The sequence below is a fragment of the Pezoporus occidentalis genome, unplaced genomic scaffold, assembly GCF_034315485.1.
Source record: "Pezoporus occidentalis ecotype Australia unplaced genomic scaffold, CSIRO_AGI_Poc_V1 ctg8, whole genome shotgun sequence".
Classification (NCBI taxonomy): Eukaryota; Metazoa; Chordata; class Aves; order Psittaciformes; family Psittacidae; genus Pezoporus; species Pezoporus occidentalis.
Genome location: NW_026916158.1, coordinates 8,990,957 through 9,018,820, shown reverse-complemented (window position 1 = coordinate 9,018,820; position 27,864 = coordinate 8,990,957). Strand labels below are relative to the sequence as shown.

The following is a 27,864-nucleotide window of genomic DNA, read 5'->3' as shown; positions in this document are numbered from 1 at the left end:
ACAGAAATCTTACTGTCAATAATCTCTTTGTGGAGTCAAAAGAGCTTTAGGAGTCTTCAATGGACTGATGAAGAGGGCAGGCCATTGTCTTGTCAATTTTGGTAAATATACCCTACAGAAGACCAGGACCTGCTGGCAGGCAGTGGGAGCTCTGCAAACAGGTCAGTGTCATCAGGGTTTAATTTACTGTCCCCAAAGCAAGGAAGAGTCTGTGTTGTTAAACACCTTCCAAGAAGTCAAGTTTAGAAGTCAGTGTTTAAAAACATCACAGACAAGTGTTCTGACATTACAGTTCTTTATTTTTTTGAATCCACAATCTATACAGGTATTTACAAAGCATGAAAATGGATAACAGCACAAAATACAATTGAGGTATAAGCTAAGAGCACAGTATGTCATGTTTCAATAAATATAATTTAAAATTTGTAAACTAAGTGACCAGATAGATGCATCTTGTTTACTAAAACCATATAAAATATCTGTTAAATCTCACGTGAGGTAGAGGACAGTTTTGTGTGTCATGTAATGCAACCACAGCAACTCTTAACAATACGACTGTACATCATTGGCAAAGTACTAAAAATTGTTGAATGCACTGATCATTTTTCACAGGCTTTTACTATGGTTTCAGAATAGCCGTCCAACCTGTTGCCTTGCGCTAACACAAACTGTTGTTTTGCAGCTACTTTCTGTAATTTGCGATAATTATATACCGGCATGTCAGCATCAATACGTTCCAAGAGTATGAAAACACAAAACCAGATTTTGTCAATCACAGAAAGCAACGTAACAGCAACAAAGTATTTTAGACCGATTTTTTATTATTTCCTAGAATTAGTTTAAATACAGTACAGCTGTGCTTTCCTTTAAGTGAGGTATCTATATTTGAAGGAAAAAAATAAAAAAAAAAATCAATTGATACTATTACATTTAATCAATTTTCAAATAGCAAAATTTTATACCATTTGTTTGCTGTGCTTGATGAAGTGCTTAGAACTCATTTTTCAAGCATTTTCCAACTGAACCACTAACCCTGAAAATACACAATTTTCCAAGTAATGAAGACACAATACAACATTGTCACGCAAGTCGTAACTGCTTTCACAAAAGCTAAAAGAAAATTGGATGTCTTTTTGAAATATGCAACAAATTGAAAATTCTACACATTTTCTGTAATGAAAACTGATGAATACTCAAACTGCCAATGTAATGAGAAAAAAGAAAATTAAAATTTGCAGCTTTCTTCTGCTTACTACTGACAGCTTAAATAAAATTACTGAAATATTGTAAGCACACATTAACAGATAGGTGTAATTATGTCTTTTGTTGACTTCACCACACTATAGAGAACTGTTGTGTGGGTCAATTACATGAATTAAGTGCAGAAAAAATACAAAGTCATTATCTTAACTGACAATCAAAATATATATTCTACAAACAAGTGAATTCCAGGAAGCTGACCATGTCAGCATGTCAAGGGCAACTTCATACCTAATGCTAGGAAACTTTTCCAAAAATCTCGTAACACATTCTAGCTAGCCCCTCCCCAACAGAAAACAAGAGTGTATGAAGGAAACATTGTGACTTCTAAAATATGGGCCAAGACTTACTCTTTCAGGCCACCAGTAGCTTTACGCTCCCACTCAACTTCCCCTACTTCACTAATTGCTTTATGCCTTTACTATATACAAGTGATTTTACACCTAAGCTATCAATATATTAAATATAGAATAAAATTAGTTTAAGAACACAAAACATAACTACATTTATCTAAATACTCAAATTGAACAATATGCTTTATAAAAACTGAAACACAGACTAAGTTTGGAGATTTAGATAAAAATCTCTTTTGTCTTGGGATACATCACTACGCTGCAAAAGAGGGTGCTTTCAGACTGCCTAAATTGCAGGAGTTTTACTCTTTCAGCTCTTAGGTTTTCTTGTTGATTGACGTACACAAAGCAATGTGAAAGTTCTCTTTTGAAAGAAATATAGGAGGAAACTAGCTATTCACCTTGAATCCTACTTACTTTGTTCCAGAAGGTACACTAGCAACTTTGATCTCAGTCTGGGTATTTAATAATGCAACTTTCAAGATTATAGACAATTTTAGGATTTTTTCCTACAAGTTTCACATCACAACTATCCAGGAAAATTACTTCTTGCCTGAAAGATCAGCAAGCAATAACTGAAGACAAAACAAGTATTAATACAGAAAATGAGCATGCTATGACTAAAAGGGAGGACCTAATGACAGAACTAGTTTCTACCATTAAGTGTGCACTTAAATGAGGGCCCTTAAATGTGCATTCTGAGTTCCTATATTAGGCTGTAAAATAAACCATTCAATGTAACTAGCATAAGGTAGTGAAAAGAGGTCAACATATTTGTTCTAGAACTGATACAGCATTATTTACAATTTACTAAAAAACTATCTTTCAAAGGCTGTGAACACACAAAATCTATGGCACATTTATGTATACATTATTACTTAAAATCAGTATAAAATTAAGTCTACACATATGAAAATTGCTTATGTTAAAGAGCCTGAAAGTAATATTTAAGAATTTTAAGAGGATTACAATAATTTAAAATGCATTCTAACTTTAGATGAACTAAATGGAATATTTACAAAGCTACTTTTAAAGTTATTTTAATAAATGTTCCATCAGCTTTTTCAGCCAGATGTTTTTAAATTATTAGGAGGACACATCTGTAGCTGGAATTGATAAAAGTTCATATAGCTGCTTGAGTTCTTGAAACAGTGAAAATGCTAGTACAAATTATGGACACCAGCATTTCAATAGTCTACAGCGTAAGCCAGTTAACAGCTGGTTGACACAAAGTAAACCCAAGTTACACCAGCACTCTGCTGGAATTGCCACTGCTGAAGATACACCAGTGGCAAAAGGGGAAATTTGAGCAGAAATTACATAACACAGACAAGACCTGAATGGAAACAGACTGTACAATATTCTAATATAATTCCATGAGGATTCCATAAATTAAACAGCTAAAATATAAATACTGTGGTAATTTAGTTACTGCACCTGTATTAAACAAGTTTGTATGGCCTTACCTATACTGACAAACAAACAAGGCTGGTTCAAAACACTGCTAAAGCAAATAGAAATGCTCTCTTTTGCTCCTTTAGTAACACTCAGCTGAAATTTTTCTGTTTCCTAGGACAGCATTTTGCTTCTTGCCCATCTAAGTAAACCAACATACGTTCAGTCCACCAATGACTACTTCAAGCTCCATTCCCTAACAATCACTTTTATCACCATTCTTGCCTACTCTCCCTCCCTATAACCATGGTTTTGGTGCTTGTTACAGTAAAACATTGTGTTTCTAAAGCAAGTGGCATGTAAACAACCAGAACCATCTACAGTCAGCACCTTTCCTGCCAAACCATGCTGCAAACACAGGCTTTTTCCCTTCTTTTTTTTGAGCAAAAAATTAGAGATGAAGGGAAAAAATGTAATAGTTTCTGATCAACACTGACAAAGAAAATGGTTTGGGTTTTTTTTCCATCTAACCTGTTTTAATCATCAGCGCATATGTGACACAGAGCTCAGAGACAAAACTGTACACAGCTATAAAAGAATTATTCTGTGACTCCATGGGAATTTATCACCTGACTTCTCATCCACTTTAAAGAGTTGTGCAATTTTATCTTTCTCTGTGATATTCACTCTTGTCATACCACTGAAAGAGAAACAAAAGTGAACTCAAAAGTTTTCAGTTTTACTAGTTAGGGGGGAGATTAAAAAATAATTTAAAAAATACCAATTTAGGCTTTTACTAGTGGTTTCATCCCAAATTAACTGAATTATTACGAGAATAATAAACCTAAGTACCTCAAAACCAGAAGCCAAAGCACAGGTTAAAACTACATAGTGAAATGCTAGAATTACTAAAATATTCCTAATCACTGACATAAATCAGCTAATGTCTGTCAGCTGTATCAAACTTTTTGGAAAGAAGTGCAAAAAGTATTTCTTCATCCAATTTTGTAGTCATGCGTTTAATCCACTAGGAACCAGACTTCTGAAGTACTCAAACATTATATATACATAAAACAGCAATTCTGTACAATCACACACTTTCAAATGTTATATCTTAACAAACATGCTGAATTTCTTAATTCATGGTAACACTACCGTGCCGTTCAAATACAGAGACTATCAAAATGGTTTTCAAAGTGCCATATGTCAGAAGTTTATTTTTTAAGCTATTATCACAATGTCAGTTAAGGCCTGTTCTATGTAATGGAAGAAAAATCCACAAGTTGGCAAGAAGCTCAAAGTGCGGAGGCTTATGGTACGAGAGAAACTAATACGTATTTTTTAATAAATATTACTTTTCTTGAAAGCTTTACTATCTGAAAACTAGTTAAGTCAAGCCTCCTCAGTTTCTAGAAGGAAAAGCCCCACCTCTAAGCTTTTTATTAACATTGCTTTCATACCTACTAAATAGAAGGAAAAAAAAAGCAAGTTTTTAATTCCCAAAGATTCCAAAATAACTGTAGATTTTTTCATTTACAAAAACACCCTAACATTTTCTTCTTCCAGCGAGGCAAGCAAATGCTGGCTCTAAAATTCTTTAGATTATTAATGAGTTCCTAAATAGAAAATACTGAAAATATCAGCTTGACTTCACACAATGAAATTATGGGAAAAACTCATGCTGCTAAATCACTTTTGATGATCCATCATTTGTCTCTGTGGAAATTTTGACTATAACCTTACAGATGGAAAGCTGTCTTTACTTTCCCCAGTTCAAAAATGAATAATTTACACTGAAACCCAAACTACTTTTGTCCTTGAAGAACTCAAAATGTTTTAAATGTACTTTTATAGCTGGATGTGCAACTGAGAGCAAAATAAAAGATCACCACATACATTTTAACAGACAATATTAAAAGGTAGAGAGTCCTCAAGACTGCATTAGAAATAGACAGAACCGGTCACCTTAAATCAAGAGGTTTGCATTTTTCATTGTTTGAGAAAAACACCAGTACAAATAAATGCAGATTTTCATTGGTTAGGAAAATCTAAAAATGTATGCCTATCTATATTTATTTATATATATCTTCATCTGGACTTGTCTGGGAAATAGAAATCTGCAGAGAATACTTCTCATCACACTAAACTGCTCAAAATTCATTAAAAACGAAAACACCCTGTTTGAAGGACTCAGTCAAGCTTCCTCTTTCAATTTCTATTTTCCTTTCCCAGTTTTTGAAGATTTCAAGATCTGCAGCTTCAGCTCCTTTATCATCATTTCTAACTTTTCTCTTGCCTCTCGTTCTTGTCTCAGTTCATCCTGAAGCTCTTGTCTATCTGCCTCTGCATGATCCAGTCTCTGTCTCAATTCTGCTAGCTGTAAAAAAGACAGAGGCAGAGAAAATTTTAGTGAACTTATTTGTAACATCAACTATTCACTTCAAGGCACCACTGGTGACTACCCTATGCATCAGATGAAAGGACTTCATTCACCAGTTATTTATCAGCTCCTCTTCTACTGTTGTCAAGAATCATGCATCATACTACACCATTAGCAAATAACATCAGTACGTAAAGTTGCATAAACATCATATACATATAAATTGTAGTTATATTAACTGTCACACTAGACCATGTAATAACACATACAATCTGTTAGGAAGACTGTCATTATGTCAGAATCAGATGTTTCACAAATCCCGGAATAAAGAGCACTTTTCCATTTATCAGCTTCTTTTCTCTTACTGACAAAGTATTACTCCTTTATTTCAAAGCCTGAATGCACTTCTAGAACAAACAAAACCACCAACACTGTTTCAGTACCCTTTAGTCTAAATGAAACAGACTTACCATAAATGACATTCAGAAAACCTTGAACATAACGCCTGTGCATTTATATGTGTGCTCAAATATGAGTCCATGCACATTTTTTGGCGAAATGTTTTGTGTTTAAACACAAAAATTAAGTAGTATTTTTCATCTTTGGAGTACAGTAAAACTTGAACTTCCTAGAGTGTCATCAGAATTTATTCAGAGTGAGGTCTGGAAATAACTGATGAATTTTTCAAGTGTGGGAAAGTTGCTGTCAAATTGCTTATCCATATACTACCAGCAGTTAAACAGGGAGGAGACTGGAAATCAGTTCTCTACCACTGATTTTAAGGAGTTATTTCTTCAAAAAAAAAAAAAAAAAAAGACAAAAAGCCTCACTGAATCTAAAAATTCATCTGCCTTTATAATGATAGGTATCTATCTGATATAAATCATCACTAAACTCATGAGAACGAAAGATGCAGGAGTGCGCAGGATCACTGGTGTTCACCAACTGCTGTAAAACTGCTGGGCAAAAGAACTGCTGTGCTGATTTTAGAGAAATACTGCATTCAGCAACCTTCCTCTCCACTTGTATCATCCAAAATATTTAAATGGTTCTTCATCTAACCAGAAATATTGAAGCAGTTCTTAGATATTAATGCAAGTCTTTTGACTCCACCACTTTGATGAAGTAAACTGTTGCAGTACAATAATGCCCATTGCCTACATGTTGCAACACGTAGATAAGCACGTCTCTGATTTGAGTTTCAATTTCCAGCTCTAAGGAAAGGTTTCAGTTGTGGTTACACTATTTCAATTGACAGGGTAAAGCAACAACTAAACTACACAATTCATTAAAGAAGTCAAGAAAGGGGAGAGGACACTGCATCTTCAGACAGGCCTAGAAAGAAGAACAGACATTTAAGCAAGTTGCAAACCCCAAATTACTCATTTTGCTTAATGTAGGACAGGGTTCCTCCCAGTTCACAGTTCTCAGGCAGAAAAGGCAGCCCGTGCAGCTGCTTCAAGAAGACATTAGATGAAGGCTTTTTTAAAATGCTGTACACACAGCTTGGGGAAGTTGCCTGTTGCCAGGACCTCTGTTTAACTTGGGTATTTTTGACAACTGCTTGGAACCTAGGGTCCAAAATCTATTGTAAGATGTGGTAAACAGAGAAAAAGTCCCACATTATATGTTTCCAATAGCTCTACCACACAGGTAATAAGAGTAAACTTCCTTGAAAGAAACGTATTTAGTTTCCAAAGTCTAATTTCAAAAGAAACAATCAACCAATCTCTGTGGGGAACAATGTATGGCTTTTTACCCTCTGAAGAAAGTAAGCTACACAAGCCATATAAAACATGCTATACATGATTATCTTCATAAATTAGAACATGTTGCTACTTGCAGTAACAGGGCTTGTACCAGATGTTTAGTAAATCAGGCCTTAGAGAGGATTATTTCTGGCAGGAAGGCCAGGAATCTGTGGAGTGGGATGTCATCAAATTAAATTAATGAGAAGAATTTACGATGCTAGTCTCTGCCCTACTCCCCAAAAATACCAAAACCTGTCTCTCAAGTACTGCCTGTTTCTTAGTTTGAGACAACAAGAACAGGAAATACACAAAGCTACAATCAAATGACCACAAAGCTTTCCTGAGCTTTTTAGTTTTGTTTACTTTTGAAAAGCTGTGAAGACTCTTTTCCTGTGACATGGTATACAAAACATCACTGTACATCTAATCGTAATTGCAACTGATTTTGAAGAGGCATTCCAAGGCTCCCTTGGGCATTAACTATATTTTTCCCATTGGAATAGCATGAATTATCTCCACCTTACACTGGAAGCAGCAACAAAAGTTTAAAAAAAAAGTGAAACAATCACCACAGGTTTTGACATATAAACCCCAAGAGGCAGGAATGAGAGACAAAAAAATGGAAAATTTAATTTCCAAGAGAACTCTTGCCTGAATGCTTTGACAGAGCACAGATGGGGGCTCTATCAGACAGAGCAGAAGATTATACCATCAAAGATCAGAAAAAGACCAAGGTATGCTACTGATCTTGACAAAAAGGTGGTTAAGAAGTTTGGATTTGTTTTTTAACATACAAGGAAGAAAAAAAAGAAATAGCTTATTTCTGTAACTAAAATGAGAATGGTTAATTCTATAACACAGGCAAGACTACACACATTAAAAACACAATTTGTTTTAAATGAGGAGTTAACAGACCTTATGTTAAAGATTACTATTTTGTCAATAACAGCACGTACTTTTGCAAGCTGCATTCTACCTCGGTTTCAGTCAAGGAACAGGGAAATAAATATTGCTGTCACTGTGACCTATTTTGGTATTCGTCTATGGTATCAAAACACACAGAGGAGATGAAACCTGAAGGTGGCTGAGCAACAGCTTCACAATTTCCTGATACATTAAATGCCATTTTGTTTGAAGCAACTTTCCCTTCTCACCTGTGCTGCGTATTCAGCTTCTTTGTCTTTTTCTAAATTGGAGTCACAGCTACACTTCTGCTTCATCACTTGGTCCAGTTTCTTCTCCAAGTCTCTCTGCTCAAAATAAAATTCTTCCATTCTTTGAGCATGCTCTGTTTGCAGACATTCAAGTTCTTTTTGTAAATTCCGCTGCTCTTCAGTTAGTTCCTTCATAGATTTAGAGTTGCTTAACATTTCCACTTCCTGTCAAGAAAAACCAGGATCATATACACCTTGGCTCCAAGATCAGGAAAGTACACAGCTGCATTTAAATGTGTATCTGTAAACAATGAGGCCAAAAAGGGCACATTTATCTACTGATAACATTAAACTGATAATGGTAGGTATCTCCTTGATGACAGCCTGGAATTCTGTACCAAGCATTTCACTTTTAAGAAATTACTTATAGACAGGACTTCTAGAAACAGATTCACAACTTCCAACAATGAACCTCAGAAAGCAGAAGCACTGATTTACTAGAATATACTTTGAAGATGTAAGAAGTGCATCATGAGAAAACAGAATAAATGTGTTTATTTTTCCATTAGCATCTTGGGATTTTTTTTTTAAGTCTTAGTTTTTTTTAACTTATTTACAAGCTTTACCTCCAGCAGCAGAACAACTTAAAAGTAGCAGCTCTAGAGGATTCTGGTATGAATGTAAAAAGCAAAGACAGTGTTTACCTTAATCCAGAAAACAGAAAGGAGGCAGAATCACAAATGAACACCAGCTTTTAATGTCATCCATTAAGAAAGAGTAATAAAAACCCCCTAAAACCAAGGGCTTATCGAATAGAAAGAGGAAGGTGGTATTTTATTTTTTTTTTTTTATACAGGGCAGCAATAAGACCATTTCTAGAACACTGATGTCTGCATTTTTAAAATCCTGAAAACTGAGAAACTTTAGAGGAGTTAAGCTATATTTGCCAAAACACTTAAATACTTGAGAAACATTCTGAAATTAAAGAAGTGGTTTACATTTGAATAAAACAAAAGAAAGATCTGCTTGAACACCACTGCAAACTGAAAAGACACCAATTATTAGTGGACTCAAATCTAACGAGCACAGGGGATATTAAAGATTTGGTGTCTGGATTCAAGCTGGAGGGGAATTTATCTGCGTGCTTTGTGTTTTTAAATGAATGTAATCTGTGATATCAATCTAAAACCAGCCAACTAACATGAGTTTTCTGACGTCAAAGGCAAAAAAACAAAATGCACTCAGATTGTCACTGTACCATTTGAAGCTGCTGTTTTCTCTGTAAAATAGTATTTAGTTTTTCTTGCTGTTTGATGTAGGTTTTCATTACTTCTTCCATAATCCTTCCCTTGTCATCTTCACAACTGATGTCCTTCATGAGAGTAGGGGACAAGGTTCGTACATCATTACCTACTTCAATACGACTAGAGTCTCGGGTGATTCTGGAAGAAACACGTTCAGATCTTCCACCTCTTGCAGAACGAGCTGACACGGGTGGATCTGCAGATAAAAGAACAACACAGCATAATAATCACTGAAAATTAAACTTCCAGAGTGAAGAAAAAGCGAAGAAAACAGAAGATGATAAAAAGATCAAAACTTTTGGAAAACTGAAGTGACATCACAAAATAATAGCTTGATGATGAGCTTTCCAAAATGGTATGGTATGAAAAAAGAAGACTCCAATGAAATTTTCACTACTCACCTAAACGTTTATGCTGCTCCACACCTGCTTTCAAGTCAATTTTTTCCTGTTCTTCCAGAGAAAGGTCTGGGTAGGAGGCAGCTTTTTTGTGCTTTCCACTACTGAACTTTCTCTCTGACTGTCCAGGTGAGGATTTAATTATTTCTGAAGTTCTGACTGCTGTTTTTGCAACATCCTTACATTGCGATGCAAGAGATACATTTGGGGCAACCACTTTATCACACATATAAAGGTAGTAACTGAAACAGTAGAACAGTAAAATTAAGAACGAAAGGTAAAACATAATAGATTATGACTAGTAGAGAGCATAAATTTAACTTTACATAATTTCAAACTGTAAAAGCTTCAGTGAAAAATAAGCATGCCCTTTTAAATTTTTCCTACGCAAAAGGAAATCCTAACGATCCACTTAAACTTTACTGAGTAGACTATCCAGATAAGGTTTTGGGGCTATCAAACAAGAGGATTTTCCAAACATGACTGATTAAAAAAAAATTGTATGGAAAATCATGCAAAGTCTTCATTTAAATGCAAAGGGTGAAATTTGCTGTCTGGAGAGTCCAGACTCTCCAGCACTTTCATAATCCTTGTATTAGCAATGGAGGATGGGGGAAGTGATCAGTGTACTGGGAATGACACTCTAAATAGCAAAGTTGTATACTGACAGTGCTGGGGTATTATCTGAGACCAATGCTGGACCTCCTTTCCCACATATATTGAGCAATACATCTGTATTTTCACAGCTCCTGGAATCCTGGGAGCATCCTTCTATACCACCCTAACCTATTTACTAACTTTTAACTAGTACAGAGGGAAAAGAGCACCAAATGTGCTAAGGTTAGGGCCAAAACAATCAGTGTCATTATGCTGGAGTCCTCATTGCTGCATTCAAAGCTTCCCTTTCTCCTAGTTCTGAAGGAAGGCACCGACAGAAACAGCAAACTGAAGGACCATGACAGAAGTTCCACCATTCACGCGCTTGCGTGGGAACTGGTTTGATGTGTGTGTGTTGCTCTGATGCATGCTGCTAGCCAAGAGTCTGATCTCACCCATATACGGTAAATGCACAACCACACAGGGAGGAGGGGAAGAGCTATGTTGAGAAAAACTTCCCTTGCTAATGCAGATGACAAACTGTGTACTATGTTAAGGAAATGCACTTGGTTTCTAAAACCACAAAACTAATCAACAGACAACTCAGCCACAGCCATTGTTCCAGTGTGAAGAAAGCCTTCAAACACCTTTTACAAGTCTTTTTTTGAAAGGGAATTAAGTTGCACTAATGGTAAATATGCCCTATGCATATTTCCACATGCATGCATTGTATTATAATATGAAAGATCAAAAATTACCTTCGGTCATTTCTATTTTGAAAAGGGAAACTATAACATTTTAATTATACTGCCTACTGAAGAACACTCAGATCACAGCTTGAGTCTTGTACCAAAACCCTCCTCATAAGCAGGTCATTAATATTTACACTAAGAAATGCATAAAAAGCTAGGGTGCAGTTACTCCTGTGAAATATCTTAAGAGTTTTCCTAACAATTTAGGAGCAAGTATATTTTTCTCATTTTGAATTATCTTTAAGTAGCCACAAGTATTTAAATACTTGTCCATACACTGCTTATAGTTCTACACAGGAAACTGAGTTACCTTGGATGGATAAAGGAGGGTGGCTGAGGATCAGTTTCTGCTTCTTGCTTTATCACTGGATACCACTGGGATAATTCCAGGGTCTGCTGTGATTCCGCCTAAAGAAAAGAAAATAAATTGGTAAGTAGAAGATGGGTACATGTTACCTACATTTTCATAAAGGCTCCTCAGTGGAATGGCATTTACACCATGAATACACAAACACTACAGATTTGGGATAGTAGAAAACAGAGCATCTCTGGCATAGATGCAGGGTGACTCAAGCCACTGAAGTTTCTCAATCTTCAGTTTCCCATGTTAAGGAAAGTAGCAACAAAATTAAAAGAAAATCTCTTTACAAACATATATAAAAGCCCTGCTGAGTTTCCAGAACTCTGCCAAGGGTATGCCAAAAACGTTTGGGAGAAACAGCAGAAATTAAGATTCCCAAAAGGTAGTAGGAGCCTTCTGCAATAAGATATCCACACCACAGTAAACACCTGCCAGATACATTATTACAAAATGAAACCTGTGAATAAAATGGAAGAATTACTGGTGTTTCAGACACAGAACTTTCTTCAGTTGTCACAAATACTTATTACTCTTATGACAGAACTGGGCAAAGTTGCTGCAGTAACATGACAACTCCATTCCCTTTGCAGTAACAAACAAATTAATTCAGTTGCATCAGAATACATGATCTTAAAAAACTTTTGTGTATTTTGTATTTGGATAGCACTTCTTGTTCTCTTTGTCTCAAAAAATATTCTTTGAATTACTCTTCAGTCAAAGTTACTAGTGATACCTTGTGCCCCACTGCAAAGTTACTCTTAATTTCAAGTGAAAGGTGTTTTGTCATATACTTAAACACGACACATAGCTAAGAAATTTAATTTCACTGTATTAAACTAGCCTTGGGAAGCAGGTTTTGGACTAAGGTGTGCTTGGTTGACCCCAGCCAGCAGCTAAGTACCCATGCAGCCACTCCCTCACAAAGGCAAGAAAGCTCCTAGGTCAAGATAAAGACAGTCTAATAGTATCTCTTTGCAGCACCACACAGGCCACTACAAAGACAGTTAACACCATTCCAGCCAAAACCAGTACTTTTTGAAAGTTGGTCAATTAAAAAAAAAAAAAACCAAACCAACAAAAATCCCCCACAACAACAACAAAACTTTACTGTACCAAAGATATGTTACCAGGAAAGTCTGTATTTATGCACACTGAAATAAACTGTCACAGAACTTCATCTCTGGAAGGCAAGAGAGCTCCCAGTTACACAGGTGTGACTTTTACCAAAATCTGTAGAATCAAGCCCCACTTGACTATAAGAGAGACCAAATCACATCTACAATACTATGGTCAAAACTTCCAGCCCACTAAATTGAGTAGCAATGAAACTGAAATTTAACTCCACCCCTGCAGTTCCTCAAATGGGTTCCAAAACAAAGAGAAAGGAGGGAGGGTACAAGGAAGTTAAGCTCCAAAACAGTAAATTCATAAGCTTTTAAGTAACAAAGATTTGAAATAAAGTTAATCATCTCAGAAAAATTGCTTCATCCTGAAACTTCTCAAGTTTTTCTGCTTATTCAGATCATTCTAATAATTTTAATAATGTTCTACTTGTCCTGCAGCTAGTACACAGTAACCCAATTTTTACTTCTGAATCACATTTGTCCATTTAACACGTTTATACATTTACATTTGAAAATATCTATTGGGTAATGGCTATTTTCAAGTTATTTGATCAGATTTTTGCATTCCCACCTATTTCAAATGGAAACTAACTTTACTGTCTCCCCATTAGTGTGCATTTTGCAAATGAATTTCATAACATGAAGCCAATTTTTTACTTAGGAAAGGAAATGAAATGTAACCATGAATAAACATGAAGTCTTTTTCTAAGTCTGTTCTTTCCCCATCATCCAGGTTAATAAAATAAAGCATCTACTTGAATATATACAGGTATATTACATTAGCTAACAACCTGTTTAGTGTAGATACTCTTAAAGAATTCTGTAAACAGAATATAACCAAGTTGAATCAAATGACTTCTACCCAAACTCTCTGGAAGCGCTACATGAAAAATGTCTTAATTTTCTTCTAAGCTAGCTGAACAAAGCTGTTGTTTAAGGAAAAAAAGGTAAGTAGTGGTTTCAGCTAATCATTAAGCCGGTAGTATTAGCAGAGATGGGATTTACAAAAATGCTCAGAAGAAATGTTAACTATCCACACTGTGAACTTTTCCCCATGCACAGTGACCAACTCAAGGAAGTAGTCTGAGAAGCAAGGCAAAGTTTTAGTACAGAGCAATTATCAGAAACTGTCACAAAGTCAAAGGGAATGAAGATCTGACAGCACAGACATTAGCAGCAACCACAACAGCTGTTCCATCAAGAGCAGGTGAATGTTACGCTGCAGTCTAGAACTCAACCAAAAATGAGAAACTCGGTGCCAATCAAGTATACAGATTACAGCTTTCTTACTAGCACAAAGAACAGAAATGAGTTAACCTGGCAAGTACACTGTATGCTCTTAAAACACTGAGAGCAAAAGCATATTTGCACTGTGAGGTGAATGAACTCAGTGAAATGCTAAGGAGAAAGGCAAGGCACAGATTTAGGATGCTCCACAGACTACGGATTTAATTGATAATTTATTATTACTTTATAGACAAAGACATAGCCAAGGGCAACGGTTCTTCCTGAGCCCTCCACCATAACCTCAAAGATACAGCAGCCCTTCAGAGGCTGGTAAAGGTGGTAAAAGCGAAGGTGACAAAAAGGTGACAGAATAGCAAACAGCACATCTTGCAAACAAACTTTGCTAGGAGTGTAAGAAAAGGGAATTCCAACACACTGCACCTGCTACCTCTCTCACACCACAGAAATGACGGACAGAAAAGCTGACTGAAACAGCCCAAGCTGCCCCAGGACAAGAAAACAGAGGCTGTGCTCCTACACTGCTCTATTAAACTCTTCTTTTGTACTTTCCAGATGCATATTCAGGAGACAAGAAAAAAAAAAAAAAACAAACCAACAACAAACCAACCCTCTCACACCATTTCATCTCTGTTCAAGTTTTCAGAGTTTTCTCTTATTCTGATTTCGTATGCTGTTTTGTAAAAAAGAACTATACTTCTGCAATGGAAGACTAGCAAGTTTTTGTCTTTCATTTGCACCACTCCAGTCCAAAGCACTGCTACTGCCAATTTCAGCTGGTTTTTTTTTCACCTGTACAGATGAAACCAAGAGATCTTGCAGGCTGAAATCTGCTACTGTGAAAAGGGAAGTGGGATTGTAAGTATGACTATGGAAACCTATTTTCACTAATGCATCCACCATACTACAGTTTAATACCTACACTGGCATTGCAAGGATAAAGACTGCCATGCCTTTATCAAATGAAAAGCAAAGGCTCCTTGCTATGAACTTATCTGCACCTTCAACTGATTCAGCATATGGAAGCATGCCAACCTGGATGAAAATTTTCTGCTGAAATCCCTTCCTGAGGACTGGCACAACTGTAAAAATACCTGTTACTACTGTAAGCCTTTCTGCAATACTAACTTTTCAGAGGTATACCCTGAAAGGTGTAAACTCACAGCACACCTTTTTGGGCTCAGCCATCTGGACTGCTCTTGCAGCTATTTCAAAATCCACAACAAAACATCTTGCAGGCAAAACTGATATATAATCAAATCAGTAGCCACCAAGCAGACATATAAATGCCAAATACACTGAAAAGAAACAATCATGGGCCAAGAACCACTTAAAATCCTCTTACATTCAGACTATACGCAAAGGATTGTACCTTCTATGAATGGAAACATGTATGATGTTCAACATTTATCTGGTGCTTATTATTTAAAGCAGAAGCTCTTTAAGAGAAATGTGGTATTTTTGAACCACAGCATAGACTTGCAGCAGCATTTTAGGAAAAAAACATGACATCTATTATTAACCATTGTCAAGATACCGGCCTACAGCTCATTACTTGGGCTGCTTAAAACTCCCTCTTTTGGGCCTATTTCCCTATACAAGTAGTTTGAACAGAAAGCTATTGCTGAACAAGCAGACTTTGGGCTTCCAAACAGCAACTTATCAATGCAGCATTACCCTGCTCATAGTCATGAAATGGGTGGCTAGCAAGCCAGGTCGCCATACATCATACGTGTCTGGAGTAAAAATGACAAATGTAGAACTAGTTCCTAATACTTGATTTTCAAGCTCCTTTCTGCTTTGCTCAGCTGCTGCAGCACATACCACACAAAGCACACTCAAAGGTCAAATGGGAGAAGGAAAATATCCACAATAGATGTGAATTTTCCAGAGACCGTGTACCTTAGAACAAGCACCAACAAAGCCAAACCAGCTCAAATGAAGTTACTTACAGCCCAAAACCAAAAGAAATTACTGCACATTTTAATGAGCAAAGTATTTCCATGGTGAAGCTCTCCCACAAATTCAACTTAGGCTTGACTTGACAAGTATTCCCACTTGCAAAAGGCACTTACAAGGCACTTCCAAAACAAGTATTTACATGTGAGCAAAAAGAGATTTAGGAGTTTTACAAGAGTAGGTGAACTTACTTTGGACCGAGTTCTTTTCTGATTTTTCTCACTGAATTTCTCCTTCATTTCCTCCAAGAGATGCTTCAGTTCCTGCTCCTCTGACGTTCCCAAGTATTTTTGGTTAATATGCAGGTAGCAGTGCCACTTGGAGGATTCAAACCCCCAGTGACACGTCCTCTTGTCTGGGGATCTGTGCGAATGCATCACAAATGTCTGGGGTGAGAACATCCCGTAGCACTCCAAACACTGGATACATGGATCATCCGGCGCAAGGTAGAACTGAGGTGCAAACAACCCCTGGCACTTCCCCAGGCATTCATGCTCTACTTCGAAGGCACTGCCAGTCTCTTTCAACTGGGCCAAGGTATTCTTACCAGGGAGAAAACTGCCATTTTGTGGAAAAGTGCGAGGACGCAATAAAGCATTGCATAGTCTCTGAGCATCGGTCAGTGTAATTAACCCGCAGGATGGAGCATTAAATGGAAGAATTCCCAAAACCTTCAAGATATGAAGCTGGTCAGAAGTGCACCTCGAGCAGTATATATACAGTTCATCGCACACCGTGTTGATCTGCTGCAGTGAGAAATCTCGGAGAACCGAATTCAACACCTGAGGCAGGCAAAGCCTTTTTTCTCCTCCAACTTTAAAACAAGAGATGGACTCCCCCTCCAGAACAGTCTGGGTGAGTTCCGTGGAGCTGTCCGGAGGAATGAGCAGCGGACCAGAGAGTATCTGTGGTGACGGAAGAGGCAAGAAGACAGCGGGCGACATACTTTCCTGGGAATAACGAGCTGAAAAGGCTGCTGGTCCACCAAGAGAACTCTGGCTGCTGAGGTGGAACTGTGCCAATGTGTGTTTCAAACCTGGATTTAAATTCAAAGGCTCAGAAAGCGAAGTACTGTTTGGCTTGGCAGTTTCCCCATCAGCCTCCACAGGAGTTTCATCATATTCGTCCAAGTTTTCCTTCTTTATGGTTGGCAACTTATTCACTACAACTTCAACTCTGCCATTTACATGCATCTCTGTCATTGCTTTTTTTAATGGAGGACTCCCATCCTCTTGGATCCCACTCCTTTTTTGGTCTGAAACTAGACTTAAAGGGAAGTTTATTTGTGGGCTTTCCATTGCTAAACACCAGAACTTTAATTAATTAAAGTCTTGAATGTGCATTTTCCTGCTTGTTCATGAAAAAAATCCCAAAGTGCTCTTGACTACCAAGCTCAAGTACACCAAGTTTTGCACCCCTTTCAGTAAAATGTTACTTCTTCAACCTCCAACGGTAAAAACTGTAACACATTTTGCACACTGTACCATAAAATCAATAATGGAGGGTTGCGCAATTTTTTCTAATTGAACAGTTATTTGTTCAGTTTTCTATGATAAAAACCCCACTGCAATATGTATAAAAAAGCTTCCCTTCATACCCTTCCCACTGTTTCACGCAGTAGGCTAGTACAGCAACTCAGTAAAAAAACGTGTTGAAGCAAGTGTGCATCCTTGATCTTTTTTTTTTTTTTGTAAAAAATATACTGCCTTTTCAAGTATGTCCCTGTTTAAACATTAAAGTAGAAAAATGGTCTTGGTTCAAAGAACGCCGATCTTAACACAGCTGATCCAAACCATAGTTTAAGTTGTATGAAAATTTCATTCGGCACTTTCCGTTCCTGGAGATCAAATGCAGCCTTAAGGGTTTGCTTTATTGTGCTGCCAACTTCATGATTTCACCGCTGCCACGAGAGTTACTATGGCAGTTCACAAATAAATCCCCAAATTAAAGGCTGGTCCAAATCGTCATCAAAAACTGAACGTCCCTCGAGAGTCACCTTTCACACAGATGTCACTGGTTTGTATCAGAATTTTCCCACCCCACGTTATTAGTAATAGAGGTAGGATCCCGGCCATCGGCTCAGTGCATGTCTGGTGCTAACGAAGAGGTCAGTCCTTCCAGCCAGCCTGTGAAAAGGGGAACAGGTCAGGCACAAGCCACTCCAAAACACGAGTCTGCTGGGTCGAAAGGGAGGAGATACCAGTTTCCCAGGTAATCGCGGGAGACCAGCGCGCACGGAGCTCTCCTCCGAGACCCTCAGCCCCACCGTCACCCCGGCGGAGCGGCACTGCCGGCGTCTGCCGCAGACAACTCCCGGGGCGCCGCATTCGCCGCTGGGCGAGCTGCGGGCGGGCTGGCTGAGGGGCGGCACCGGGGCGGCTCTCTCCCAGCGCGCACACTCTGCAAGGACGGGGGCTCCAGAGCGACGAGAGCCGTTCTCCATCCCTCCCCTCCGCCGGGGAACCGGACCCTCTCCCCGCAGCCCCTTCCCGGAAGGGCCCGGGACGCCGCATCCCGCCGCTCGCACCCTCCCGCGCCCTGACTCACCTCAGCCCCAACGGCACTGCTTCAGGCAGGGCTCTCTCCTTCTCCTTCTCCCTCCCCCTCCCGCCGGTCTCGCCGCTCCGCCGAGCCCGGCTCCCCGGGGGCACAGCCCGACCCGCTCCGCCGCCCCTCTCCCCACCACCCCCGCGCTCCACCTCCCGCACCCCCTTTTCCCCCAGCCCGCCGCCGCCACTCCCTCCGCCCGCCGCAGCCCCATCCCCCTCAGGCGCTCCCGCCCCTCCCCCGCCGCGGGGCCGGCAGCGCCCCCTCTGTACCCCCTCCCTCCCTCCCTCCCCCGCCGGTAACTCCCCGGCTCCTCACCCGTCGCGGCGGGGCTCCGGCACCCGGGGAGCGGAGCAGGCGCCGCGCACGCACCGCCCACCCGTGACCTCACTGCGGAGACGGCGGCGGAGACAACCACCGAGACGGCGGCGGCGGCGCGCGGGCACGAACTGCCGGCAGCGAGCACCGCCCCCTCCCCCTCCCGCCGCCGGCGCCGCCGTAGCTCCGCCCACTGTCTGGGGCAGCGGCGGGAGCGGCTGCCCTTCCCCCGCCTGCTGTCGCCCCAGTACCGGGAACAACCCCCCCCCCCCCCCCCCAGCCCGGCCCTGCCGCTGGCAGGAAAGGGAGACATGAAAACCGTAGAACATACAATAAAGGAGTTACTCATGCCGACCTCAGCCCACCGGGGCCAGACACAGCCCCGGCCGCCCTGCCGCCGTTACAGCCCCAGGGGGAGCACGGGGCCGGGAGCGCCCCGGGAGACGGCGAGGCGCCGAGAGCCGGGTCGGGGAGGGAAGGGGGACACGAGAGCAGCCATGGCAGAAAGAGGGAAGGAGCCACGGCGGGAGAGGAGGGAGGAGGCCCGGGAGCTGACGGGGAGCTGTCAGGCCAACCGGTTCCCTGAGGCGCGGCGAGCGTCCCTCAGCGGAGGTTCGGTGCCTGCCCCAGAGAGGGGCCCTCAGTGACTGTGCCTCAGTGACTGCCCTTCCCTGAACGCCTCCCGGCAAGAAGTCTCCATGAACGGTGGTGTCCGCTCTGACACCCCACTGCTGGGGGAAAGTGGGTGAACATGATGGTGTCTGTTCCCTAAACAGTTTCACAGACCTCTCCTTCCAGTCGCAGGCTCATCGTGCAGCATCGCGAGTGAGGAGACCGTGAAGCACAGGGGAAGGTGTCAGAAAAACATTCCAGAGCCTGGCTGGGAAACAGTACAACCAACTCTGCGTGGAGGCATTTACCTGAGGGGCTTCTTCCACTTCGGTCTTGTTACTGGAGGAGGAAGATGCTTGTAAGGGATTGCTTAGTACAAATAGTTCACGTATTACAAGTTTCTTCTGTCTGCAAGAAGCGTAAAGCTTTTTGGTTTACCTCGGTTTTGTGAAGACAGCGTTTCAGCTGAGATTAAGGCACAATGCAATTCGCCATTGCCTTTTATCCCGTAGAGTTACATGTTTTGATGCGATACAAATATAAAAGCGTAGCACATGAAAATGGGGCAGTTGCACAACCACGAGGCACCACTTAACGCTGGCCAGCACAGCCCCCAGGGAGTGAGCTCGCTCCCGTGCCACTTCCTAACACCATGCCAGAAGGATTGCCACAGAGCACACAAAACCTGCCTTGCTGCTGGTCGAGAGAGGGGTTTGATAATGCGTGACTTCACACCTTTGATACACTCAGATTTCCTCAGCGCTTGCTGATGCAGGCGCCGTTGAGAATCACTGCAAAGCTGCTTTGCAAGTGATCTCTAAACTTGCTTTTAAAACACTACATCAGTTGTGATATTTAACAGTATCTGCATTCCTTCTGATGATGGTTGGAGAAAGAGCGATCTGGGTTTGCTGGTGCTGGTTTGTGCACAGGTTTTCCCCTTGTTGCTAACCTTAGATGGTCACATTTGCAGGTAGGAGTTATCCTCTATTTGCACAGCAGCTCATGCAATCTTGGGGACCTGTGGTGCTTTATATTGCAAAAATAATAAACTGTTGACAATTAAATAGTATAATAGAGATCAGAACATATATATATATGAAAATGTAGATAAGTATATATAAATAGCAGTGTGTATATATATATATATAAAAATAGCAGTGCCTGGGCTTTTAATGATAATTCTGTCATGGCAAAGACAATAATGGTTATAGTTATTTTTTTAAAACCTAAAGAAAACCACTTGACCTTTCTCTTATGAAAGAATTCAGGTACAGTTGAAGGAGTCTCAACTGTAGCTGAAATAGAGCACGACCTCAATCTTTATATTCAGTGGAAGGTGTGTGAGTAAGGACTCTCATTTTACTGTTGCCATATTGCAGCACTCAGGCAGAAGGCTTTCCTATAAATGAAGGGGTACCAAAAAGAAACTTTAATTTTGTTGAGGGATGTAGACCTCCAAATTACCTGAAATTAAGTGTACTTTTTTTTTTTAAGCTGCTTGAAATTAACATTTCATAGAATGCCTGTAAAAAAAAAATCTCTTTTCACAGAAAATTAAGGAAAGGCATAAACTCCTTCCCATCCATGTAGGCCAAAGCAGAGAGAAAAGTATCCCAAAAACTGCAGAAGAATCTTAGAAATACTGAGTTGGGTTGGTTTTTTCTCCATTTATAGTTAAGCAGACAACACAAGGCAAAGCAGTTTCAGTACAGCTGCTAGCGTGCATGAAAACATGAACTGCTTTTGTGCAGGGCAGGGAGACACAGGAAAGTCTTCCTGGGAATCAGGCATCAACAGGAATATGCAAAAGTGCAGCACACACTTACTAAGCAGATACCCAGTTTGTTGAAAGGCCACAACAGTACAGCCAAGTAAAATGAGTTCCAGATCAACCAGCTTTTGGAGCTGATCCTGAAAGAACTTCTTCCTAGTATTTAATCTACATCTATCCTCTTTTCTGGACATTCCTCTCTTCTTCAACCTTTAGGAGTTTAGGATCCAAATAAAAAATTCTCTTCAAATGCCAGTCAGTGAAACATACTATGTTCTAGTTCTATTTTTAATTTACTGAAGAAAACACAAGATTTATTACACCAGAGCTGGACTGATCTATGGATGTAGGGAAAGCAATGTACGTAGGCAGATACATTAAATATTTTATTACGCCTACTGGGGTCATAGAAGCTTTCAGTAGTATTATTTAATTTAGGGGGTTCAGGTTCTGCTGCACATTATCCATTTCAGGTTGCAAATTGTGGTAGCTATTGTGCTATAATGATAGTGTTGCTATAGAGCTACAATAATCAGGCAATGTAAGACAAAGTTGGTAGGTAGAAGATTGTCTAAAAAAAGATGTTAACTCTGCCTACAACTTCTACTATAGACTGTGAAAAGCAGCTCCAAAGACACTGTGCAACTAAAACTCAAGTTACAGGCCTTTGCAAGATGTAATAAGTTGAGCTAACAGAGCATAGGAGGAATCTTTCTCTTATTATTAACACCCCTGAATTTTTAAGAGGTGCTGACACTCTTTCAAAGCATACAAAATTAACATTTAAGGTGGTCTTAAGATGTAATGCACAAATGGCACCTTCACTGCTAAGTTTTAATACTTTAGGTTTAACACCAAGGCAGCCTGTACTGAACTTTTGCCTTTAAGTCAGCTCTAAGGAAAAAGAGTTACAATTAAATTTTTTTTTTAACTTTACAATTAAACAGTGACTATGAAAGTTTCATTCATAAACAAAAAAATGAGGGATAAAATATTCAGGAATGTATATAACTTATTTAATGTATTTCCAAAATAATACCAAGCAGGACACACTCAAAGACAGACCTCCAAAATACCATGAAATAAAAAACAGGTGTTTAAAAAACAAGTAATTCCTGCCCTCCCTTCACACATGCCCCTCTGAATTCCTTGCAGACCACCTCGGACAGTCCCTGGGGCCGATAACCTCTTCTACTTGCACATTAGGAAGAGGGGCAAACTAATCTGCTTTTCTGAGTGCAAATAAAAAATTCTTTTGTACTACTGCCTTCACAGTGAAGTGCCAAATACCATGTTAAAAAAAAATAAAGTAAAATGATCTTTCAGTTGAGCTGATTAACACAGACACAAAGTTGTTCATGAAACCGCTAAGTGCGTAAAGAATTTTGTCACAGTTTTAGAAGTAAAATTCAAGTTGCATATTGATGAACACGGGGGGTGTGTCTACAGAAAGAAGCATTCATTTATTTATTTTTTAAGCTGTTCCCAAAAACACTCTGAAGATGCTGAAAAGCCCAGTTTAACACTGACCATACAACAAGAATTCTGCATTTTATTCTCTGAAGATACCAGATAAAGCAAAAAAAAACCCCACTTCTGTGGCAGTTCTTAATGGTAAGTTGTAATACTTAGGAGAATGCTTATGAAGTCTCCTTTGATATCAAATAACATAGATAAGACACAGTATTAGATACCTGATCACAGATCTTATACGCACAAAGGGTTGATACATTTTAGCATGTGCTGCATCTTACAAAACAAGCTACTGTAGAAGCAGGTCTGTACAAAACAGCTAGTGAAGAACTGTACTTTATCTCTTACATCTGAAATCACAGTCAAATTCAGCTGCGCAGCTGGACACCTCACTGTCCAATGCAGGAGGGGTTCAGCCCACTTCATTAATCTCAGAAGTCAAATGCAGACACAACAGGTTTCTGCTTCTATTTACACCTGACAAAGCCCACCACCTCCAAAAGCCAGATGGATCTAGGAGGTAGATGCTTCCCTGCTGTTAATTGGTGGTGATTAAATAGTAGGATCACACATTTCAAGTATACAGTTCAGATCCCTTTATCATAAACAGGATTAAAAAAAAAAAAAGTCTTAAAACTCTTAACAGAACTGTTCACAAGAAGATGCAAGATAGGATAAAATCCCTTTTCCAAAAGGGGCTCCTACTCCACTTTCTTCTTTCCAGGAAAATAATAATCTAAAGGCAATTTCTGATAACTTCCTTGCTTAAACTGCTTATACCATCCATCATGAAGTGAGGATGCGTGCTTAGCAGTTAAGGTATCAAGTATATATATAGATTACACAAGCTATTAATTTCTTTTAGAGAGTGTCTTAACATAAACAATTGCTCAGACTGAGCCGAGAGCAGTTGGCCACCAAACTGAGCAGAAACAAGAAGCGTGCGTGGGGGGAGGTTAAGCATTTAAGATATGCAACCATCTGCAGCATTTGCCTAGGACTGCCGATACACACTTTTAATAACAAGCCAGATTGCAAGAGGAAATCTCTTTTAAAATATAGATACACAGATACTGAAATACAGATAGATGGAAATATACGGTAAGTGTCCTTGCCCTCTGTGTCAGAAATCTGAGGGAATGCAGGGGAAAGAGTTGAAGAAACAAAGAAAGAAATCATGCAGAAGTAAGCACAGCAGAGGAGAACGTTGCTCCAAATCCCCAGCTCTGGCAGCTGAGATGATGTTTTACAAGTTCCAGCTGAAAGAGGTCCTTGGTCAAGCAAGCTACAAGTGTTTTACTTGAAAGCTTTCTGTATCTATGCAGCTGACTGAAACCTTGCTGTTTTTTTCTCACCACTGCTGTTGGAACAAAAGAGAACCTACAAGGCACAATGAACATAAGGCTGGCAATCCACATTAGAGAGGGACCCGCATTCTAAGATACATTTGGGGAACGTAGGCTGAGTGAGATGTTTCTTAGGTTGCTGTGGTCATCCCAGTGCCATCTTCTAGAAGGAATGACAAGATTAGAACAACTCTCCTGTGACTTGGATAGTTAAGGGTCAGATGACAAGCAAAGCCCAGCATTTCACACTATTTGTTTTAGAAGTTAACACACAGAGGCCTAATACAAATGTTTTATTTAAAGTAAAAAGTGTGCACAAATAAAGGGAATGATTACACAACAACATTTAAGACCATATTCCATATGAAACAGGAAAATAGTAGTGACAATATTAACTAGCAGAGTACCCATAAGAATCCAATTCACATACAAAAAGGAGGTAAATCCACATATATACATCATGCTTCTGATGCAGACACTTTCTCCAAAAGACAAAGTCTACGGCACTGGACTGTTTACACTCAATGTCCCTTCTGAATATTTCTGACTATTGCTATATACTTAACAATGAAAAATAACCGTTAATATCATGGCACTTTGGAGAAAATTAAGGTTCAAAAAATGGATATACAGTCATTTAAGATGTCTGTCACTTAGCAACATTCTTAATGGTTAGACATGTACATAGAAAAAGTATATCCTCTGTGACATTATCTGTAAAAAAAAAATTAATTTCTGCTTTAAGCACAGAAGACAGTGTTTTACTCCATTACTCTGCTGTGATGAATAGCAGAAATGCCCTTCCTTATGTAAAGCCATTTTATTCAATACCCCATATGAAATTAAGCCACTGTAGAGACAAGGCTTTTCTTGTTTGCTTTAAATAACTTCCAAGTTCAATATCCAATGTTAAGTCCTGACGTCTAAAACTAGGCATGCAGGTGCAGAAGTCAGAGGCTAAACAATCACAATTTCAAACCTGCGCATAAGCAGTTCACTTGACATGAATTAAATGTGCTGAAGTTATTAGCTGCTCTTTAGAAGTAAGTTTACTGCAATATTTTATATTTGAAAATATACAACTTGAATTTAAGGGAACCTGATTTTTAACAGTGTGGAGGGTCAATGCTTTCCTGAAACTGAGGCCCCTCCAATCACTTCCCAGTTTTGAAAAACTCAGCCTGATACTTAAAGTTTCCCATTCACACTGCAAAGAAAAATATGAACTAAATACTATGTACCATGACAGTAATGTGCATTTGTGCAATCTCTCTCCTTGAAGCTAACATGCAAGTGAAAAAACATACACCACAAGATTTGTGCCATGGATTTACAGTGTGGCCATACAAGGATTTTCAAGGAGACACAACGAGCAAGCAGGTTTCTTAGAAGTTTTAGGTAAGGTTTGCTAACTTGTGCTTACAGATACTTACATCTGCTTACAGTAACACTCCGCTTTCCTTACAGCTCTTACTTACGTAACATAGATGCTTTTCTTCAGTGTCTCTTAATCCCTTTTCCCCAAAATAATAAGAAAGTGGTACATTTGGCATTTCTTCAGCCTAAGACATCCAAAACTATTCCTTAAGCATTAAAAATAAGAATCATCTGTGCTGTATATTACACTGTCCACTAACCTGAAATCTAAGAATCGCATCTCCCAAAAGTCCTAGTTTGAACAGTACTTTCAACTGATTCCAATTGCTTTCCTATTAACTTTGAGTCTATTACCAACATTCAAGGTTTGATTGTGATCACAAATCGCCATCTGCAAGTGGAGAAGTGAAGGGAATTATTACAGACAGCACCTTTCCCCCTCTACCCCCCTAATGTGTTTTTTCCACTGGCAAAGTGGAATGAATTTCCAAAAGTATGGCAGTAAGATTAACAAAAGGTAACAATGCCCTTATGTAGGCGGTGGCTGTAATGTGCAGCTCCAGCACAGTGCAGACAGGAAGTATAAAAGCAAGAAGTAATAGCATTATGTTCTATGTCTGTCAATATTAGCTGCCCATTATCACTAACCTACACGGTACAGATTTTAACTTTTTGAAATTATTAAGTGAATTCCATTTATTTAAACTGACACTTTATACTATGGATGACCCTCACTGAAAGCGACAGGCTCAGAAAGGCAGTCTGCGTTTCAGCATGCAATTCCTAGTGTGTAATTCTGGAGGAAAGTCTATTGATTCTAATAATCATATCCTTTAGAACAGGATCAATATACCCTGTGAAAGCAGCCATTCTTGACCTATTCAGTTTAAAACCTACTCTCCTTACTGTCTTTTCAACTCAAAGGGCAGTAACACAGCTCTAAGTCCAGAAGAACAGGAAATTAGATATCAGAGAGGAGAGATTTAGAATGACAGAAGTCATAAGGTCTTACTTCTCTTGCTGGAAAAATGGAAGTCCTTTAATGATATTTTACTACATCCCCTAATGCAACTTGTGTTCTTAAAATAGTAAGAAAGCTTTCCTTTATCAGAACACTGTATTGGCAGATTATCCTATTGTGCAGTCTGGAGCCCCAGAGACCAACTTTGATCTTAAAGTTCAAGTTTGGCAAGACTGTTGGAAAGTTGAACATTTAAAATGTGGCGGCTGACGGTTCAGCATAACAAGTGTCCTGGACGAAAATTAATACAAAAAGGAAATTAGTGAGTAATTCACACTATGTGGCAAGGGTAAAATGTTCAGTTACTCATTTTATGCAAGTGCATCCAAATGAAGAGATGTTTATCCATGCAGAAACAGAGTAACAATTGGCACAGTCCAGAAGTGGAGAATTCAGACACATTCCTCAGCTGACATCAGAAGAGGATTTATATATTCAAAGCCTTCAAATTCTGACTGGTCAATCTTCTTCACAATGTCACTGTTAAGATTAGAAAACAGTCATTAGTTCAGGAAAACTAAAAAGATGACAGTATTAAGTGAGCTGGTCTTAAAATTTAGACCAGTACAGCAGATTGCAATTGAGAAAATCTATTTTTTGTCCCTCTCTGTTTTTCCCCCAAAGCAATCTGCAAATTTTGCCATTTTAAAACTTCTGAAACAGTAATTTTCGTAAAAAGCTGAATAGAATGTGATAGACACTGTACCTGCATCAGCAACTTATCTCAATTTAGTTTGCACATTTTGCATTTGAATAGATGAAGAAGGAAGTTGGATCTCAGACCTAACTAACGTACGTAGCTAACATTTTATTTTCACTGTTTGTGTTTACGTGCTACATGAACAACATATAAAACCCTAGAAAAAGTCCTAAATTGTGAACAAGTGGCTCAGTCAAACTAGAAAGGTACTTCCCTTCTCATCCCAAATTTGGGCCCCTCAGAAGTAAGGAACCACAAATCCACTGCTAAATCAAATGCATTATCATGCATTTTATCAAGGGTTTATCAGCCAGCATAATCTCACTTGGCTAACTAATAACTTAAAATACCCAAACAAGCCAAACAAAGCATCAGGTCTTGTTCAGAACACCCCAGATGAACTCAACTTAAACCAATTATTCTAGAAATATCATGGCTTAAAGTACTGCAAAAATAAACCATTTGACAAAAAAGGTCTTTTCCTTCACATGTTCATTTCTTGCAGAAGATACCACTGAAACTTGTAAAATAACACTTATTCACCTTTCCTTGAGCTAAGATTCTTTATAGCAACTTTCCCACTGTTAATTGTTTTTTACATCTTGCTAGAGTACAAGACTTAATCCAGCCATGCTAAGTCTATCATGAAGACATAATAGATTT

The 27,864-nt window shown here is 39.2% G+C and overlaps 2 protein-coding genes across 3 annotated transcripts in view; both read right to left on the bottom strand.

The window, feature by feature from the left end:
* Positions 1 to 278: 278 nt before the first annotated feature.
* SKIL (SKI like proto-oncogene) lies at positions 279 to 19,059 on the bottom strand. The gene is made up of 7 exons (XM_062603406.1): positions 18,899 to 19,059; positions 16,225 to 18,159; positions 11,655 to 11,752; positions 9,999 to 10,237; positions 9,552 to 9,793; positions 8,294 to 8,518; positions 279 to 5,385 (listed from the first exon to the last, which is right to left on the bottom strand). The coding sequence occupies exons 2-7, from the start codon at positions 17,329 to 17,331 to the stop codon at positions 5,224 to 5,226; spliced, it is 2,073 nt and encodes a 690-aa protein (XP_062459390.1). The 5' UTR covers positions 17,332 to 18,159; positions 18,899 to 19,059; the 3' UTR covers positions 279 to 5,223.
* A 5,322-nt stretch (positions 19,060 to 24,381) lies between these two features.
* PRKCI (protein kinase C iota) overlaps positions 24,382 to 27,864 on the bottom strand; it is a 28,150-nt gene continuing 24,667 nt past the window's right edge. For both annotated transcript variants that reach the window (XM_062603400.1, XM_062603401.1), the window contains one exon: positions 24,382 to 26,981. In XM_062603400.1, coding sequence (XP_062459384.1) covers positions 26,894 to 26,981 — 88 coding nt within the window. In that variant the 3' untranslated portion in view covers positions 24,382 to 26,893. The remainder of the gene's footprint in view (positions 26,982 to 27,864) is intronic.

Coding starts and splice junctions, on each gene's coding strand:
- SKIL (XM_062603406.1), bottom strand. CDS start 17,331: ATGGAAAGCCCACAAATAAACTTCCCTTTAAGTCTAGTTTCAGACCAA. Junction 11,753..16,224: donor AGAAAAGAACTCGGTCCAAA/GTAAGTTCACCT, acceptor TCTTTTCTTTAG/GCGGAATCACAGCAGACCCT. Junction 8,519..9,551: donor GAAAACAGCAGCTTCAAATG/GTACAGTGACAA, acceptor TTTTCTTGACAG/GAAGTGGAAATGTTAAGCAA.